We start from the raw sequence: 18,339 nt of genomic DNA, 5'->3' as shown, positions 1-18,339 counted from the left end.
AAATTGAAATTGACATTCAAATGAAAATTCAAACAAAGTTTAAGAAATAAATTTCATCTTTATCTATTAAATTATTATGAAAAATTTGTAAGTGTTACAAGAAGCGCTAGTCCACGCCTAGGCGGACGACCCCCAAAAGGACTAGTTGACCTAGGTGGGATCGTTAGTTTTAGTAACAAAAATATAATTTTTAATTATGAATTAAACATACGTGTGTAATTCAATGTAAATTTTGTAAAATTGCGTAGTATTGAACATAAAGCATATCTATATTGGATAATGTATCTCCATAACATATATATATATATATATATATATATATATATATATATATATATATATATATACATACACGCGCGTGCACACACACACACACACACTCCAACACATGCATACACAAATATGAAATTTTACGAATATATAAAACATAGGCATACATGTAAAGAACAAAAATAAAACAAAAGAAAAAAAAAGAAAAGGAAAAAATAAAAAAATGGGAAAAAGGATGAAAAAGACGAGTGGAGGGGCGAGCGATGGAAAAAGAAAAAAAGAAATTTCAAAAGAGAAAAAAGAAGGAAAAAAGGGAAAACAAAATAAAAAGACAAAGAAGAGGAAGAAGGAGGAAAAAGAAAAGGTGGAAGGGTAAATGGAGGAGGAAGAAGAAAAAGTAGAAGTAAAAAAAAAGTAGAAAAGGAAAAAGGAAAGAAGAAAAAAAGCGAACAAGAAGAAAAGGAGAAAATAAAAAAGAAAGGGTTTGGGGCAGAGGGAAGAAGAAGAAGAAAAAAGAACAAAAAAGAACAAAAAAGAACAAAAAGATAGTGACCTTTGCCAAGGGTGCTAGGCGGAGCCTAGGCAGTGAGCCCCTAAAAAGACTAGGTGGGGCCTAGGCGGTACCCCCAAGTAAAAAAATTAAAAAAACACTAAATATGTAAACAAACTGCTAAAATTAATAATAAACATGTATACAACACAGTGTTGTTAAAAGGCGTGCCTCACCTTGAGGCGAGGCCCTTTGTGCCTTGAGGTGCTAGCCTAAGGCGTATTTGCCTTGAGGCGTGCGCCTCATACTCTCTGAGGCGTGCACCTCATATTTATCGGGTCCCATTTGACCCAATTTTAGGGCTAAATAGCCCTCTCAGTCTCCATGCTCTCTCAGTCTCGTCTCTCGGTCTCCCTGTTCTCCTTGCGTCTTTAGCAGATAAGAAGAAGAAGCCAATGTGAGACAGATACAAGTCCTCATCTCTCTCTTTGTCTCTCTTTCTCTCATCTCTCTCTCTCTCTGTTGTCCCTCTCTTTGTTTGTGTCGCTCTCTTTTGTCTCTCTCTCTCTCTCTCCCTCCCTCCTCTATCTCTTTGTCTCTCTCTCTCTCTCTCCTCTTTCTCTCGTCTAGAGTCTTCTCTCTCTCTCTCTCTCGTCTCGTCTATCTCTCTTCCCATTTTTTTTGAAAGGCAAGCTGGGGTTGGTCAGACTCCTACCAGTTATACAACTATACCATTGGGTTTTAACATGCAACACCCCCAACACAAGGTGACGTGCACTAGCTGCTCCTACCAAACAAGCTAAGCCCCCATTGGTTAGATATGAATTTTTTTGGCTGCTTTCTAAACATATCCATGATTGCCTTTGATTTTAGTGTGTCTTACTTTAATGCCACATTCTAAAAGTTTACTACACTATACCAAATTGCAATTTTTGTGGGTTCATTTGAAGTTTGAATTTTTTTATTGACAATCAAAACCTTGTCAAATGATACATATGGCCATCCTATATTTTTGGATTTAAGTATGGTGTCATAACATTATCTTTTAATTAATCATAAGCTTAATCATATCATAAACATGGCCAATTTGTATGTTACTTTTCATTCTTCAATTCAAAAGGCATCACTATATAACAATCAAGTTGTATTAGTGTTACTTTTACATGTTAATCTCATATTTTTCGGTATTTATTTGAGAATTTAATTTTTTGATGGTTGTTGCTTCATCAATAAAGCATTTTTTATTTGTAATTTTAGATATTTTTTTTATATTTTTTTAAGTTTTCAATTTTTTTTTGAAGCTTACGTCTCGCTTCGCCTCAAAGCGTTTCACAACATTTATACAACATAAAATCAATCAACAATATGCAATAGACAGAACATAACATATCATCGAACACAGTAAAACAATTATATTAAATAATATGCTAAAAAAATAAAGAATAAATAAACAATTGAATAAACAAACCATACAACTAACAATGTAAATGAACAATAGGGGTGGCAATCGGGTCGGGTTGGCGGGTCATCATACTTCAACACGAACACGACCCGTTTATTAAACGGGTCAGATGTGGCCAACACGACTACAACCACGACCCATTTATTAAACGGTTAACCCGACCCGACACGGTTAACCCGTTTAATAAAAAGGTCGGGTCGACACGACCCGATTACACGGGTTGCAGGTTGCGTGTTGACCCATTTATTAAACGAGTTGTAGGTTGAGTCACCAGTAACTGACATCCTCTCTCTCATCTGTTTCTTTTAAAAAAAGGTTGTCGGCATCGGGCAACCTCGATAAATATTAAAAAAAATAATAATAAAAATAAAGTTTGTCACTAAAACCAGGCGACCCCTGTTCTTAAAAAGAAATAAAAAAAAGGAAGAGGCAGAAGAAGAAGAACACAAACCCCGAATGGGGGCCTGAATCATACACAAAAGAAGGCAAAAAAAAAAACAGAAAAAAGTTTTTTTCTTTCTCGGATTAACAAAGAAATTTTTCTTAGGGGGTGGCCTATAACTGACCACCTCCCTTCTGGGATTTTTTTGCGAAAGATTGCCGTCATTCGACAACTCTGAAAATAATAAAACAAAAAAATGGGGGGGGGGATTACCTGTATTTTTTCCGTCGCCATTATTTCTGCATTTCCGGCGACCCAATCGGCAAGTCGCATGGGCTGGTTGCTCAAAAAACCTCATCGCCCGAAGATCTGAGATCCTTTTCTTCTTCCGATCTTCCACCGCTGCAACAATGAGTGAGGTCGCTCCGGCGACCTCTAGCAGCTCTGACACCCCTTCGGTAACAGGGCACCATCGTCGACTTTCCTTTTTCGACGAACGAACTGACATCGATCGGCGGTTTCTCACTAACTGAAAAAAAAGCACAAAAGAAGATTCATCGAGAAGCTTCTGATTTTTTTCCAGAAAAGCGCGCTCCTTTTGTTTGCTTTTAGCCTTTTACATGTGAAAATATGATAGTGCCCCCTCATCTTTTTCAAAAATTCTGATCGTATCCCTATCAGAGTATAAGGATTATAAACTTATATATATATATATATATAATATGAACGGGTTGCGGGTTGACTGGTTCGTGTAAACGGGTTGACCCACCCGCCTAACCCGTTTATTAAACGGGTCAGCCGGGTTGGCATACCCCTAACACGAACCCGACCCGTTTAATAAACGGGTTAAGCGGGTCGACCCGTTTACAACACGATCCCGTTTAAGCCAAACCCGAACCCGGCTAAGAAGCGGGTTGGCGGTTCGGGTCAGATTTTGCCACCCCTAATGAACAATATACAAAAAATAAAATCATGTATACATAAAAATTAACAACTATGTCAAACAGACTTGGCTAGGGAGGCGCCGCACCCGAGTCGACACGCCTCGACACAGGCGCGACTTCGAACTCGGCCCGGACTCGGTCAACGCCGAGTCGGACTCGGTCAACGAGTTGAGTCTGAGTCTGTCCTTTTTTGGACTCGGTCAACGTTGATCGAGTCCAAAAATTGTCCATTTTAAGGTAAAAAAACAAAAAAAAAATCAATTATGGGGCTTCTGAGTCACCGCTTATTCTGGTTGAACTGGGTTTTCTTAAGCTACTCTCATTTTGTGTTAAATGTTGCTAGAATAACTGGAGTCTCTGTTGGTCCTTTTAGTAGTTCTGTTAAATTAAGGACTTTGTGTTAAAATTTGTTATGGTGGTATTTCTGGAATTGAAAGTCTTCATTATGTGATTCCTTGTCCTGTCAAATTGGTGCGAGATCCCTACCCATGCATGTCAAGGATGGTTCACTACAAATAACCATCATAATTATGTGCAGACAATTTTTTTGAGAAATTTTGACATTTCTATCTTTTCCTTTTCTTGGCAGTATGTACATTTTTTGCAACGAAGCCTCAAACGTAAGCCCCAGAAAAAAAAAAAATCCGTGGGAGGCTGCCCCCCTACGCCCCCCGCCAGGGGCGGCCCCCCCTTTCTGCAAGGGCAAAAGTACAATTTGCAAAGTTCATAAAAACACTCATGCTGGTGCCAAACTTTAGAGGACAATATCCACATATATGCACACAGGATATATATATATATATATATATATATATATATATATATATATATATATATATATATATATATATATATATATATATATATATATAGCCGAGTCCCCGTGTCTAAATTTTTTAAAATTGCGCCGCACTCGTGTCGCACCCGCACCCACACCCATGTGACATAGATTAACAAGTATATATATGTGTGCAACTGTTCATCAACATCTGTGTGTGTGGACTGTGGGTGCATGTAAAGTGTGAATTCTGAAAAAGAACAATAAAATAGATCATACATGAAGTACACACAAAGACACATAATTCAGAAACAATGAAATATAACTCATAAATATAACTCACAAACATAGCATCTGAACCAGTCAACCACAAAATTAGCTAAGAAATATAACTTTGAAACAATCAAACAAATTATATATTATAAATTACATTACATAGATACAATATTATATATAAACATATTATATTAAATTACAATACACATATATTTATATATAATATGCTGAAATACAACATATAATATATATATAATATAACTGAAATACAATATAATTAACATGAAGAAAAAAGGAAGAGGAAGGAAAAACAAAAAGACACAAAAAATGAAAATGCAAGGAAAAAGAAAAAAAATGAAAAAAGGAAGAGGAGCGAGAAAGAGTGAGATTTCTTCATGGTCCTCTTCTTCTTGCAAAAGCCCGAGAGACAGTGAGAGGGGGAGGCATACCTCTTATTGCAAAAACCCAAGAGAGAGAGAGAGAGAGAGAGAGAGAGAGAGAGAGAGAGAGAGAGAGAGAGAGAGTTTGAAAAGGGAGAAATTAGGGCCCCTTTTCCCCTTTTATACGGGTCATTTGATGATTGGTCAACCCAAAAATAAGGGTCCGATCTAGGCTTAAGCTTAGGCGGTCCCAGCCTAGGCGTCACCTATGCGCTAAAATAGGGCCCCACCGCCTTATTCTAGTCTCCCGGGCGGTGGGGTTGTGCCTAGGCACCGCCTTTGACAACTAAGATAATGACAACCATGTCCCCCCATGGCCTAGGCAGGGACAACCTAGGTGTCGCCTACGCATCCTAGGCAAGGTCTTGGCGAGAAAATAGATCCTTAACACCTACTCATATGCCTAGGCAGTAGCCCAACTTGCTTAGGCGGCGCTTAAGCACCACTTTTGACAACTAAGAGTATAAGCCTCCTTCTCTTAGGCCTTCCCAATCAACTTCCCTAACTGGTGATCTTGTGCCCAACAACCATTTGATGAAGGGACACATTCATGGTTGAAAATTTTGGAAACAGATAAAATATTTAAATTCAATTTTGGAATACATCTAACTTTAGGAATCAATGTCTTTTTTTTGAATTTTCAAAACTTTTCTCAAAATTACCTATTCGTTTAATTTCAAGAGAAATACCATGGTTGCTATTTGAATATGATATCACAATTTAGGGTCATATGAAAGCCTAATGATGCTCCAGTTAGAAGGGTGGAGAAATGGGAAAATATATTAGTTAAAAGAGGTCGGGGGTAGGCCTAGGAAGACATGGATGGAGGTGATAAGAAAGGATATGAATGCTTTGAACCTCACCGAGGACATGACATTGGATAGAAATGAATCGAGGAGAAGGATTTATGTGGAAGACCCATAATGATTTTCTTTGTTGGTTCATATCGCCGACCCCAATTGTTTTGGGATGAAGGCGTAGTTGTTGTTGTTGTTGTATGAAAAGATGCTCAGTCACTCGGTCAAAAAACTGGTTGAACTTGGTTTTTACAAAACTCAGCCAAGTCATGGGCTGACTTGGCCGAGTCAAGGGCGAGTCATGCATATATATATACATATACAATATAAATATTATGTATATTATATATAAATATGGTTATACATGTATTAATAAAATTATATATTAAATATATTATAAAAATATCATATAATGCATATTATATATAAAATATAAAGTTAACATGACCCGGCCGAGTCACCGAGTTGACCCGACCGAGTCACGAGTCACTCAAGGACTAGCTGAGTTACGAGTCATTGGCTTTTAAAACCATGGTTGCGATAATGACATGTTTTCAATGGAAGTTTCTCCATTGCTCTCTTCGTTCTTGGCCTTTTGAAATGTCTCAATGAATGCCACCTTCTTGTCTTCCTTTCTCTTCAACTTGGGACACAAGGGTTGAATGTGTCCTAGCTTATTACAACAGTCACCTTATTTTTCTTATATTCCTATAGTCACCTTTTTGTCTTGTGAATTGAGGTGATCTATATGCACATGTGTTAGTTCCTGGCCTATATACAACCAAAACCGTCTCTCCCTCACTTTTTGTTCCTTGTCTCTTAGTCTATTCTCCTCCATACTTTGCTCTTGAATGGTATTTTTTTCATACTAAGGGGGGCCAATTTAGTTGTTTCAAACCGTATCAACTTGTTGACAAATTGGTAAAAATGCTCTACCTCTGTTTGTTTTTGGCAAAACTCTATATTTGAAGGGCATTGTCACTTTCATTTTAAAACAACAAGCTCATCCCATAGATCCATTAGATCATTGTAGTACTCTCTAATGCTCATCTCTCCTTGCGCTATGGTTCTTACTTTGTCTTGAAGATTGCACACATGTGCAATGTTTTTAAAGGAATACATGGGCTTGAGGTAGTTCCGAGCATCATGGGCATTCTCAAACTTAGCCAAACTAGAGCATTTTTGAAAATGCTATAAATAAGCCATGACATTATTTTCGAATGTCCGATCCTCTATTCTTTCCAATTTCTTACATATTCAGCTATTGCCTTGATTTTCTCTTCTCCTAGAAGCTCAACACTCTTTCCATTGTCTGTCTTGGTAAGTATAAGCTTTGGCTCCAAATTGGTACCATCTACTAAGCTCCATAGTCCTTTTCTCCATATGTGGTGCTTCATGACTGAAGACCACATTACATAGCTTGTGTCATTGAGCTTGACGGGTACAATGGTGACCTCTTTGTCATCCATAATGGAGAGAGCGAGCGAGAGAGAGTGATAGCACACAATAAATGAAGTAAATGCCCACAAGATCCAAGTGCATCAACACCATGAATCCGATGAGCACAACAGTCCACTAAAACAGCCACAATGAGCACAAACACAAGGGCACACTCACAAGGGCCACCATGGGCACAATAGGCACACCCAAGAGAGCACTCTCAAGATAAAAAATACAACAACAACAACAACAACAACTACACCTTCATCCCAAAACAATTGGGGTCGGCGATATGAACCAAAAAAGAAAATCATTCTGGGTCTTCCACATGAATCCTTCTCCTCCAATCATTTATATCCAATGCTATGTCCTCGGTGAGGTTCAAAGCATTCATATCCTTTCCTATCATCTCCATCCATGTCTTCCTAGGCCTACCCTGACCTCTTTTAACTAATATATTTTCCCATTTCTCCACTCTTCTAACTGGAGCATCATTAGGCCTTCGCCGAATATGTCCAAACCACCGTAAACGATTCTCTCTCATCTTATTTTCAATGGGTGCAACACCTACCTTTTTACGTATCTCAACAACAACAACAACAACTACGCCTTCATCCCAAAACAATTGGGGTTGGCGATATGAACCAACAAAGAAAATCATTCTGGGTCTTCCACATGAATCCTTCTCCTCCATTCATTTCTATCCAATGCTATGTCCTCGGTGAGGTTCAAAACATTCATATCCTTTCCTATCACCTCCATCCATGTCCTCCTAGGCCTACCCCGACCTCTTTTAACTAATAAATTTTCCCATTTCTCCATCCTTCTAACTGGAGCATCATTAGGCCTTCGTCGAATATGTCCAAACCACCGTAAACGATTCTCTCTCATCTTATTTTCAATGGGTGCAACGCCTACCTTCTTACGTATCTCCTCGTTTCGAATCTTATCTTTTATTGTATTTCCACACATCCATCTCAGCATACGCATCTCAGCTACACTCATTTTTTGAATATGATGTCTCTTGGCAGCCCAACATTCCGTACCATATAGTAAAGCGGGCCTAATAGTCGTCCTATAAAACTTTCCCTTCAACCGCAATGACATTCTACGATCGCACAACACTCCAGTTGCACTCTTCCATTTCATCTACCCAACCTTTATCCTATGATTTACATCTCCATCAATTTCTCCATACTTTTGAATGATAGATCCCAAATATTTGAAAGAATCATCCACCGGTATTTCTTGCTCACCAAGCTTCACTACACTCCCATCTCTATTTCGTTGCTTACTAAATCGACATTCCATGTATTCTGTCTTACTCTTACTCAACTTAAAACCTCTTGCTTCCAATGTCTGTCTCCATAATTCTAACTTAGCATTAACCCCAGCTCTAGACTCATCAATCAAAACAATATCATCAGCAAACAACATACACCACGGCACATTTTCTTGAATTGATCTCGTAAGCTCATCCATCACTATAGCAAATAGGAAAGGGCTTAAAGCAGATCCTTGATGTAACCCAACCGTTATAGGAAAATTGGTTGTCACCCCTCCACAAGTGCGGACATTGGTTACTACTCCTTCATACATATCTTTAATTATACTAATGTACTTGAGAGAAACACCTTTCTTCATCATTGAAATGCACAAAGAATGGATAAAGATACAAAGGGGAAGAACCCCTATATATATATATACAAAAGATGGAGGCCATATATCCATTAGACTAGTCTAACGACTAGTCAACCCAATGTTGACTACAACAAAAATAAAAATAAAAATAAAGAATACAAAAAAATAAAGATTATAAAACCCAAAATTCTCTCTCTATATATGTACACAATTTAACAGCTTCATCCCAATTCTTGCTTATCTTAATATCATTGTGTTTTAACTGCATGGCTTATTATGATCCTTGGTTGCTAGGCTGATTACTTTGATTGAACTTTTGATTGAAGACTACCTGGGTCATGGGGGTTACTCTTGGACATAGTGTGGGAAGTGGTACTAAGCTCCTATCGGTATACAACCTGCCAATCTTACTAGCTTTGCCTTGTATTCTTGAAAACCAAATGCCACTTATTCCTCAGCAACTAAATATTCTTGATTCTCTCCTTTTAGTCTAACTTGTCCCACTCTGCTAACTGAAGTGGCTTATATAGGTTGCCCAAGTCAGGGTTGTTGCCCTGCTCCTTTCACTTTGATGAGAAGTCCCATATCAATGTTGGAGTCAGTCTATTATTTGAAATGCTGTTCATGTGAATTTGAACTGCATGATTTTAGTGGACAACTGGTCAGAACCACTACACCTTAAACATGTTTTGGTATTTTTAATAGAATTGCTTCTAAGAATCGTTTGGAAAATTGTGATGCAAGAAGCAGCCAGCCTTGATCAGCCTTACAAAGTGTATGGAAGTTAGAGGAAGGATTAACGTGTTTAATTGTGGTGCACAGAAATGCTTTTTTTCTCTTTCTCTAGGGTTCAACTGAACTGGGGTTTATCTGGCTTTACTAGTGGTGGTTTGGAGTTGGGTGTGACAAGGCCTATGCAGACCTGATGCTCAGATATGGAAACCAATCTGGCTTGGATTATTTGCCATGAGATCTTTATAATATAGCTTTGTTCCTGCCTCTACTTAGCACTGTCTATTTTGCAAATCAAGCAGCTTTTATGAATGTACATGTTTTCAAAGTTGGTTCATTGTTTGGTTCTCCAACATCTAATCAATTGCAATGGAAGTTAAAAACTTCTGAGGAATGTATTCTGTTTGAAATAGCCGTGGCCTTGATATGATATTACTGATTTTGTTCTCTATGACAACAATTGGCTTGTAATTGTTGGACTCCAATCTTACAGTCCATGCTTTTGTTTTTTCTACAGACAACCATTTATGATGCTTGTGCTGTTTCCTGCAGGAAGGGGAAGAGGTAGAGGAGGCTATCAAGCAGAAGTACCGAGGGGGCGCGGCCAATTCGGTGCACGACCTTATGGGCGTGGTAGTGGGCAAGAGGCAGAACGCGACTACAGCAGCAGGCCAAGGGGTAATGGTTACCATTTGCGTGGGTCGAGGCAAGAAAGAGGGGTTCTCAGGAACCAGGCCACAAGGAACGGACAGAGCCAATCGGATGCCTTCTAATCCTAGTCATTTTGAAAATTTTGAGTGCCTTTATAAACTTGAGTTGTAGTTGCTCCTTTCCTCCATTCAGAACAGTATTATTTTTATTTTATGAAATATATTACATGTACCTGTGTTGGAGTCCCTGTTGATCTGCTGAATTTTTAAGAGATTGCACCACTGTTTTTGGTGTGGGCATCTTTTATTTTAGTCCTTTTTCTCAACTATTTCTTCCGTTGTAGGGAGACGATTTGAGAATGTTATTGTTCTGCTCGAGTTTTGCAGAATTTTCATATTTAAAGGAAATCAGATGGGTTAGTGAGTGAACTTTTTGCATTTCCCCCTTTAGATGAAAAATATTGCAGCCTTTTTGTCCATCTTATATTGTGGAGGCAGTGAAGCTGCTAGGAAATTTTTCTTGTGAAAGAGAGATTAGGATGACTAGTCTTTAATGTTCTTTTGTAAAAAACCTGTACCCTAAATTTCTCACGGTGCAACTTGTGCTGTGTTAGGGTTTTGCCACCACCGATCTTTCCATCCACACGACAACAGAGATCGAATTCATGGAGCCTGTGGGTGGGACTTGGCTGACTGGCAATGCCCCTCTGCCTCCATCTCCAATGTGATCCCTCAGCCTACCAACCCACCGGAGAGGAGCAGGGGTTGAGGGATGAGATCAGCACAGAAGGTGCTTCTTACGAAGCCCCTAAGAAAACCGTCAGGGTAGTCGCTCATGGGCAGATGTGGCTGAGGAGCAATCTTGCATCTGCCAGATTTATCAACCGCTAATCGTAGATCAAACAAAGCCACGGCCTCAAGTAGCAGATCGTTATGATGAGTTGTTATCTCCAATGAAATGGACACTGCTGATCGGGTCATGATGGGTGGAATCACATTAAAATCGCCCAGCGGTATCATAAGAAGATGATGGATCTGCCAGTTTTCAAATCAGCGAATAGCTTTTGCGGCACATCCAAGTATCCGGTGATAGTGCCTTAGATCAGATGCAGGAACTGTCACGAGGATACCACAGTACCAGATGTTTGTCCTGAATTGTCACCAGGAAGAGGCGTGTCGTGTCTCTCCAACAAATTCACCACCGAGTCATTCGGAGGTCCAAGTCCACAAGGCGAGCACTGGCGTGAATGCGGGTGATGCGACCCAACTGAAAGGTGCATAATTGCCAAAACATTAGGGGGGCTGGGAAGAAGGTGGGTAAGGCGCCATTTATGCCCACAATGAGGTGAAAATCAGAAGTTCTCAATGGCAATTAATGGAGCATCATCCTAGAGGCGTTCCATGGTTGGTATTTAGGTGAATTGGAACACCACCAGGTTAGATGTGAGAGGTAAGGTTGGGCGTTTGAGTTTTATTGAAATGATTACTAATTGTGAGTAAACAAACTTGGATTTTAGGGTGTCCACAACAGCCTGGTAGAATGGTCAACTAGGAAGCAGCTTCAGAGCAGGAAAGTTGGACAGAGCTCTCATTAATGATGCGTGGATCAATACATTTCTTAATAATATGGAGTATTCGTTGATCCTTAGATCTGTTTCTGATCGTAAGATCATCTTTTAAGTTTTTGATAAAGCATCGAAAATGTGAAAATATAATTCAGGCAGCTTGGTGGTTAAAAAGTTAGAAATGGTGAAGAAATATTTGAGTAGGTGATCGAAAACATCTATAGGTGACATACCATGTAGAATTAAAGAGGTTTTGAAGAATCTAGATCAGTGCCAAACTCAAGCGGATGCAAGTGACATGGAATGCATCAGTAAAGCGCTTTTGCTTAAAGATGAACTGCAAGCTCTCCATGAGCGAAAGTCTTTGTGGAGACAAAAGGCTCGCTGTAAGTGGATTCATGAGGGCGACCAAAATATGACCTTTCATGCCACAGTCAATAGAAACTAAATTAGAGGAGGATAGATCTCAAGTTGACTCTCCATTTAAAATTAAAGAGGAAGCGGTGCGATACTTTTCTCTTCTATTCTCAGCTGTCAACACTTCTCAGGATTGCTTTAGTGGCGTTGCTGATTCCTTATCTCAGTTGTGGAAAACGACTTTATGTTCAAATGTCACGGATGAGGAGATAAAGATGGCATTCTTTGATTTACATTCAGAGAGCGCCCCGGGGCCTGATGGTTTCTTGGAGATGTTTTTTCAAGAATATTGGCATATAATTCAGATAAATCTCTATAAAGCTATCAAGGATTTCTTCTGAAATAAGCATCTTTTGCACCGAGTCACCGAGCTATGCTAATATAATTCTACTTGCACCAATCAGTTTGGCTGATTTTGTATACAAAGTTATTTCCAGAATCATAGTTAATCAAATGGTGAGTAATCTGCAGCAAAATTATTAATGAAAATTAATGGGCTTTCTTTAAAGGCAAGAATATACATGACAATGTCCTGCTAGCACATAAATTGCTGGACTCCCTAGACATGAGTAAAAGGAAAACAACCACCTTAAAAATTGATCTCTCGAAGGCATATGATCAAATAAGTTGGAAGTTTTTGGAAGACGCGCTCCTATCTTTCGAATTCGCTAATCAATGGTGCGACAGAATCATGGAGTGTGTTCGATCTCTTTCATTTTCAGTGATTATTAATGGAGATGTCTCTAGACAGTTTTGGAACAGTTGTGGCATAAGGCAAGGGGATCTATCTCCCTATTTATTCTTCTAGTTATGGAGCGGCTAATCAGACTCTTGTTTAATGCTGAAAGGGAAGGCATTATTAGTCTAGTGAAAGTTTATGGAAGCAAATTACATCATTCTTTTCATGGGGATGATGCTTTGTTTTTCTTTCTTGATCAAGATAATTCTGTAGGTAACTTTATTAGAATTAAGGGTGTCAACGGGTCGGGTTTACCCGGACTCGACCTGGACCAAACTCTATAGGGTCTGGGTATGGTGATAAATAAGAAGACCCGATTAAGACCTGGGTTTGGACCCGAAGGTCCGATTAAAACATCTAGGTATAATTCGTGAACAGACCCGGACCTGACACGAATTTCGATTAAGACCCACGAATTTTTAATGTAAAAATGATAAAAAAATATTATTTTATCAGATATGTTTCGGGTCTGTGTAATTCTTATAGAGTTCGAGTATGGTTTATCTTATAATGAATCCGATTAATTAGACCTGAGTCCAGATCCGATACTGTACCCAAAAATTGGGTCGGTTGTACTGGGTCAGAACCGAACCTTACCCGTTCATACCCCTGTTTAGAATTTTACAGGCCTCATCTCGACTCATGGTTAATCTTCCACTGACTAAGGTGTTATGATTATGTACTAGCCAATCACATGACAGCATTGCATTGGGCTCATAGTTTTCACATGAAATGTTGTCATATGATTGGCTGTCTCAAATAACCATGGCACTTAGCCGCTATCTAGATTCCCTCATTGCTTAAATCAATGTGTGAGCTCCTCATCATGAAATTTAGATTGAAGGTAGAGGCGTGGAAAGGGGAACTCATATCCACGGCTGATCGCATCATCCTTGTCAAATCTATTTTAATCTCATTTCCTCTTTACTGGATGCAAGTATTTGTATTGCAGTTGTTGCTTTAAAGCAAATGGAATTCATGACGAGGAAGTTCCTTTGGTTTGATTCAATTCAAAAGATGAGCTATCATTTGTTGGACTGGTAGCAGGTTTGTAAGCCAGTGGAAGAAGGTGGGTTGAGGATCAAAGCAAAGCAAATCAGATGAGGAATTAAAAAAGAACATGTAATCCAGGAAATGAAAAAAAAGCGACAGCAGAACACGAGCGGGGGACGATGACGATGATGATGAGATCAGATCGGTTTCTTTTTCCGTCGCCTTAATCTGTCAGAATCCTCCCCGGACGGCCATCTTGTTCTTCCTCTCTCTCCGTCTCTGCATCTCCCGCTCTGAGAGGGCCCAATCTACCGAAAGGTGGCGGTGGGCGGGCTCATGCTCATGCGGGTCTTGGACGGATCGGTCGCGGGGATCTTCTTCCTGGGCTTCATCCCGCAAGAGACCGTGCACTCGCAGCCCGCACCGCTCTCCTCCTCCCGAACGGACGCCACCTCGCTCCTTGCCGCCATCTCCCTGAACGACCCCTCCAAGCTGCCGCCGCCGGCGCGGCGGTCGAATTCCGACGGGAACTCCTCCCCTCGCCAGCGCTCGAGCTTCATCCTGAGCTCCTCCTTCCCCCGGCTGCTCGCCACGCTCCAATCCTCCAGCACAGAGCTCCCCACCTCCGCCGCAAAGAAGTCGTCCCCGAATCCGTCCGCCGACGACGTCTTGTCCACCGCCATCATCATCTCCGGCTCGTCCATAGTATCTGCCACCGACTCGGCCTTCCCCTTCACCACCGATCCGACCTCCGATACGCTCTTCGTCCGCCGCAGCGGCTGGAAGTTCGCCCCCACGAGGTCCCGCACCTCCAGCGCCGGCTTCAGCTGGGTGTAGAGCGGCATGCTCCGGAGCGACGCGTCGAGCACGGTGATGCCGAGGTTGAGGATCCCCTGGGGCCGTCCGGACGGCCGCCGGACCTGGACGGTGGTGAACCGCATCCCGGCGAAGAGGCCGTTGCCCTTCATGGGGAGGAGGCTCCCGACGAGGACCCGGACCGAGCCCACCAGGGTGTCCCGGAGCCAGCCGGCGCAGTAGATCTCCACCGTGACGGAGGACGTCTCGTTTCGGAGGAACGACTCGTCCACCCGGAATATGAACTTATCGTTCCACTGAGGGTCGGTGTGGTTGCACGAGTCGACCTGGGTGCAGAGCTTCCGGTCAGGCTGGATCCAGGCCACCGCGTACGTCGACATGGATCGGGTCTGGGGATGGAGGTCCTGCGCCGAGAGGATGCTGATCTCAAGGAGGTGGAATGGGTCTGCAGCCATCACGAGGGAGAGGGGAGGCTTCATCATCCCTATGATCGCTAAGGTTCGTTGTAAGAAGGCTCTGATACCAATTGTATGCAATTAGTTTAAATACCAAAGTAAAAACTAATTAAAAAAAACAATTCTACCTTTTCTACTCGAATAAAATGTCTCCGGCAACGACGAGACTAAGCTGATGTTTAGGAGCCAGCAAAATGAGAATTTGTGAAGGGGAGTCGGAATTTAATAAAAGAGGAGAGCCCTTGTTCTAACCGTGGTCTGTTGGTGAGGGAGAGGGCTTGACAGAGAGTTAGCTTACCTTTTTTGTCATGGCCTTAACTAGATGGCCGATTGTTGCCAGCCTACAAACTAAAACGGTCCTTTTAATAATTTTCCCATTTTTTTTTTAGCCCTGATTTTTCTCTCTGAATTTAGAAGATTTTTTTTTAAATGAAATATTACTTATTTTTTGTTTCGGAGTCAATATATAGGTTTATAACAATGTTTGGGTGGTCGGTTTTATTCTTTGGTTATATATTCCGAGAACCACCAATAAGCCGTTGATTTCATTTGAAAGGTTTTCTTCAATTTTAAGATTTGGAAGAAAATTTAGGAGACTAAACAAAAAAGTGACAATTGCATCAGATCAAATTGAAAAAATTGGGTTGGTTTCTTTCTCTTTTTTCTTTTGCATGACAAAAAATTGCAGAAAAAATACATCTAAGTGAATTTGATTAATGGTCCGGTATCCATGCCCATCTGGGTCTAGTCCCAGCTCAATAAGCAACTGAGTTGGGCTTTAAAAGTTTTTTTATTACCTCAAGCTAGCTCAACATGATTCCAGATAAGCCTAGGTCCACTAAAATGCTCAAGCCTAATAAGACAAGCCTAATAACCAAGCGAGCCTAATCCAAACCCGAATTCAACTTCTGTTCATTGGTTGGGAGGAAACTTGTATGGTTTATAACATAACTACCAGCGTAAGAAGTGGGTGTGAGAAGGGATGTGTGATACAAAGGTATTATTATTATTATTATTATTATTATTATTATTATTATTATTATTATTATCATTTTGGATAATCCAGCGAAAGAACACCCATATCACCAACTGCATTGGCTGGCATCTGGTTGGTACACCCAGCTTTGACCGACACCACCAGTGGGTTTCAAACTTGTGACATTCAGTCAACTTGGTGACATTCACAAGCCGCCCCTACCAGAAGAGGGGAGCCCTTGTGAGCAAAAGGTTCATGACTTGACATATCAACTAATTTGCTTGTGCGAAGCATAACGACAAGGTTTTTAAAATGTATTAAGCTTGAAGCATTTGTACAAAAACAATGAGATAAAAGGCATCTTCTAAAAAATGCCTATCATACGTAAGTTGCAAAATAAAAATAAAAGGGATTTTTATAAAATAAAAATTTGCATTTTTAACATAAAAAAGTTTCATTTTATGTTGCAAGAAACACGCTTTCCATAAAGTTTCAAGTGTAATGAAGAGCATGGCTTCACTGTTTGCACTCAAAGCAAGCTTTTGATTACCGTGATCTCTGGCGGAAATATCTCCCGTATATATTTTTTATTTATCATCTCATTGTGATTACTTTTAAACATATTACTAAAACATAATCATTATTTATATTAGTCTATGGTACCCCGACATGCCATTTACCCTTCACACATATAAGTTTGTATTTAATTTATAGTTTATAATTATATTTTCAGTATATAATATATATTTTAGATATAGCATATATATTTAGATTATATTCAGTTTATTTTGAATTTATATATATAGCCGTGTTCCCACACCCACATTTTTTGGAATTGCCGTGTAGTACCCAACGTATCCCTACCCGCATCCATACCCAGGTGACATAATATTAGTATACCTTTCTTATTTCAGTCATATGTTATTATGTTTATGTGTATAACAGGTTCGAAATGTTTAGACATTGGTGTACAAGGGGTTGGAGTGACCACTAAAAGGGATCAAGCAAGATCAGTTTCCTTAATACACTTCTAAGAGCTTGAAGCGTGGCAGAGAGGGCCAGCCTTCCCCTCCCTGCCCCAAAGTGATAATCAATTTTCAATCTGTTGGCGTTAGGCCAGGTGCTTGGATGCACTTCATTATCCTGTAAAGCAGGATAATACCTGAACTTGCTGAGCAAGTTCCCAAAGTATCTTAAAAAGTGAAAAAAAATTTAAGCTTCCTGTTTCTTAGTTTCTCTTAAGACTTATTTTGTTTACAAGTATCAACCACCGAGGTGGTATCCCATATGGCAAGCGGGGTCCTGTGCCAAGCTGAAGGCCCAGGTTCGAATCCCTCTGCCACATGGGGCTTAAGAGATATCTGGTGGGGATCGGTCTAATAACCCCATCTTGCCTTTCAAAAAAAAAAAAAGTATCCCTAATAAAGCCAAAAGCTTTGGCAGTGTAGATAAATGGTGTATATCACGGAGTAGAAAAATAATTCTGTTTTCATTTTTTCTTCATGACACACAAACATTGGGAGAAAGGAGAAGTAATCAAGTAATTGCCATAATAATAACAATAATCATAGGAAAATTATGATGAAGAAGATGATAATAATGATGGACCTGTTTGTAAAGCTTCAAAAACTTTTAGAGGATAGGAAATCCTCCACCAATTTGTTCCCACGCAGCTTTAAACAATACATTCGCCATTTTAGCCACATTAGAACTTGTGAAAAGACGAGAGAGAATTTGAAAATTACAATTCTTCTCCATTCTCAGAGTTTGAAATACTTGGCAGGCTGGACAACTGGGTGATGCCAGAATTAAAGCTCACCAAGGGGCTATCCTACAGCTTGGCTAACAAAAAAAAAGGGAAAAAAGAAAGAAAAAAAAGTGGATTCTTTACACGCAATACTCTTTGGTACTGTTTTTCTGCAAATGGTTTCAATAGAGTTAAATTAATTATTCAAACTTTGCAGTTTAATGAATCTGACGTACATTGACGATTATCAAAGAGAAACAATATTATCTAGAATGAACCAAGAAACATGGAAATCAAATAAAAGGTGTCATTTTTATAGAGTTATTTGG

At 39.9% G+C, this 18,339-nt stretch overlaps 1 protein-coding gene across 1 annotated transcript in view; it reads left to right on the top strand.

The window, feature by feature from the left end:
• Window positions 1–10,702, top strand: part of LOC149821871 (nuclear transport factor 2-like) — a 30,078-nt gene extending 19,376 nt beyond the window's left edge. Inside the window, exon 9 of the mRNA XM_089981083.1 lies at window positions 10,205–10,702. Coding sequence (XP_089837209.1) covers window positions 10,205–10,425 — 221 coding nt within the window. The 3' untranslated portion in view covers window positions 10,426–10,702. The remainder of the gene's footprint in view (window positions 1–10,204) is intronic.
• Window positions 10,703–18,339: the final 7,637 nt, after the last annotated feature.

The sequence above is a fragment of the Nuphar pumila genome, chromosome 11, assembly GCF_984573655.1.
Source record: "Nuphar pumila chromosome 11, dmNupPumi1.hap1.1, whole genome shotgun sequence".
NCBI lineage: Eukaryota > Viridiplantae > Streptophyta > Magnoliopsida > Nymphaeales > Nymphaeaceae > Nuphar > Nuphar pumila.
Note: the sequence above shows the minus strand (reverse complement) of the source record. Positions and strands in the feature narration are given on the sequence as shown.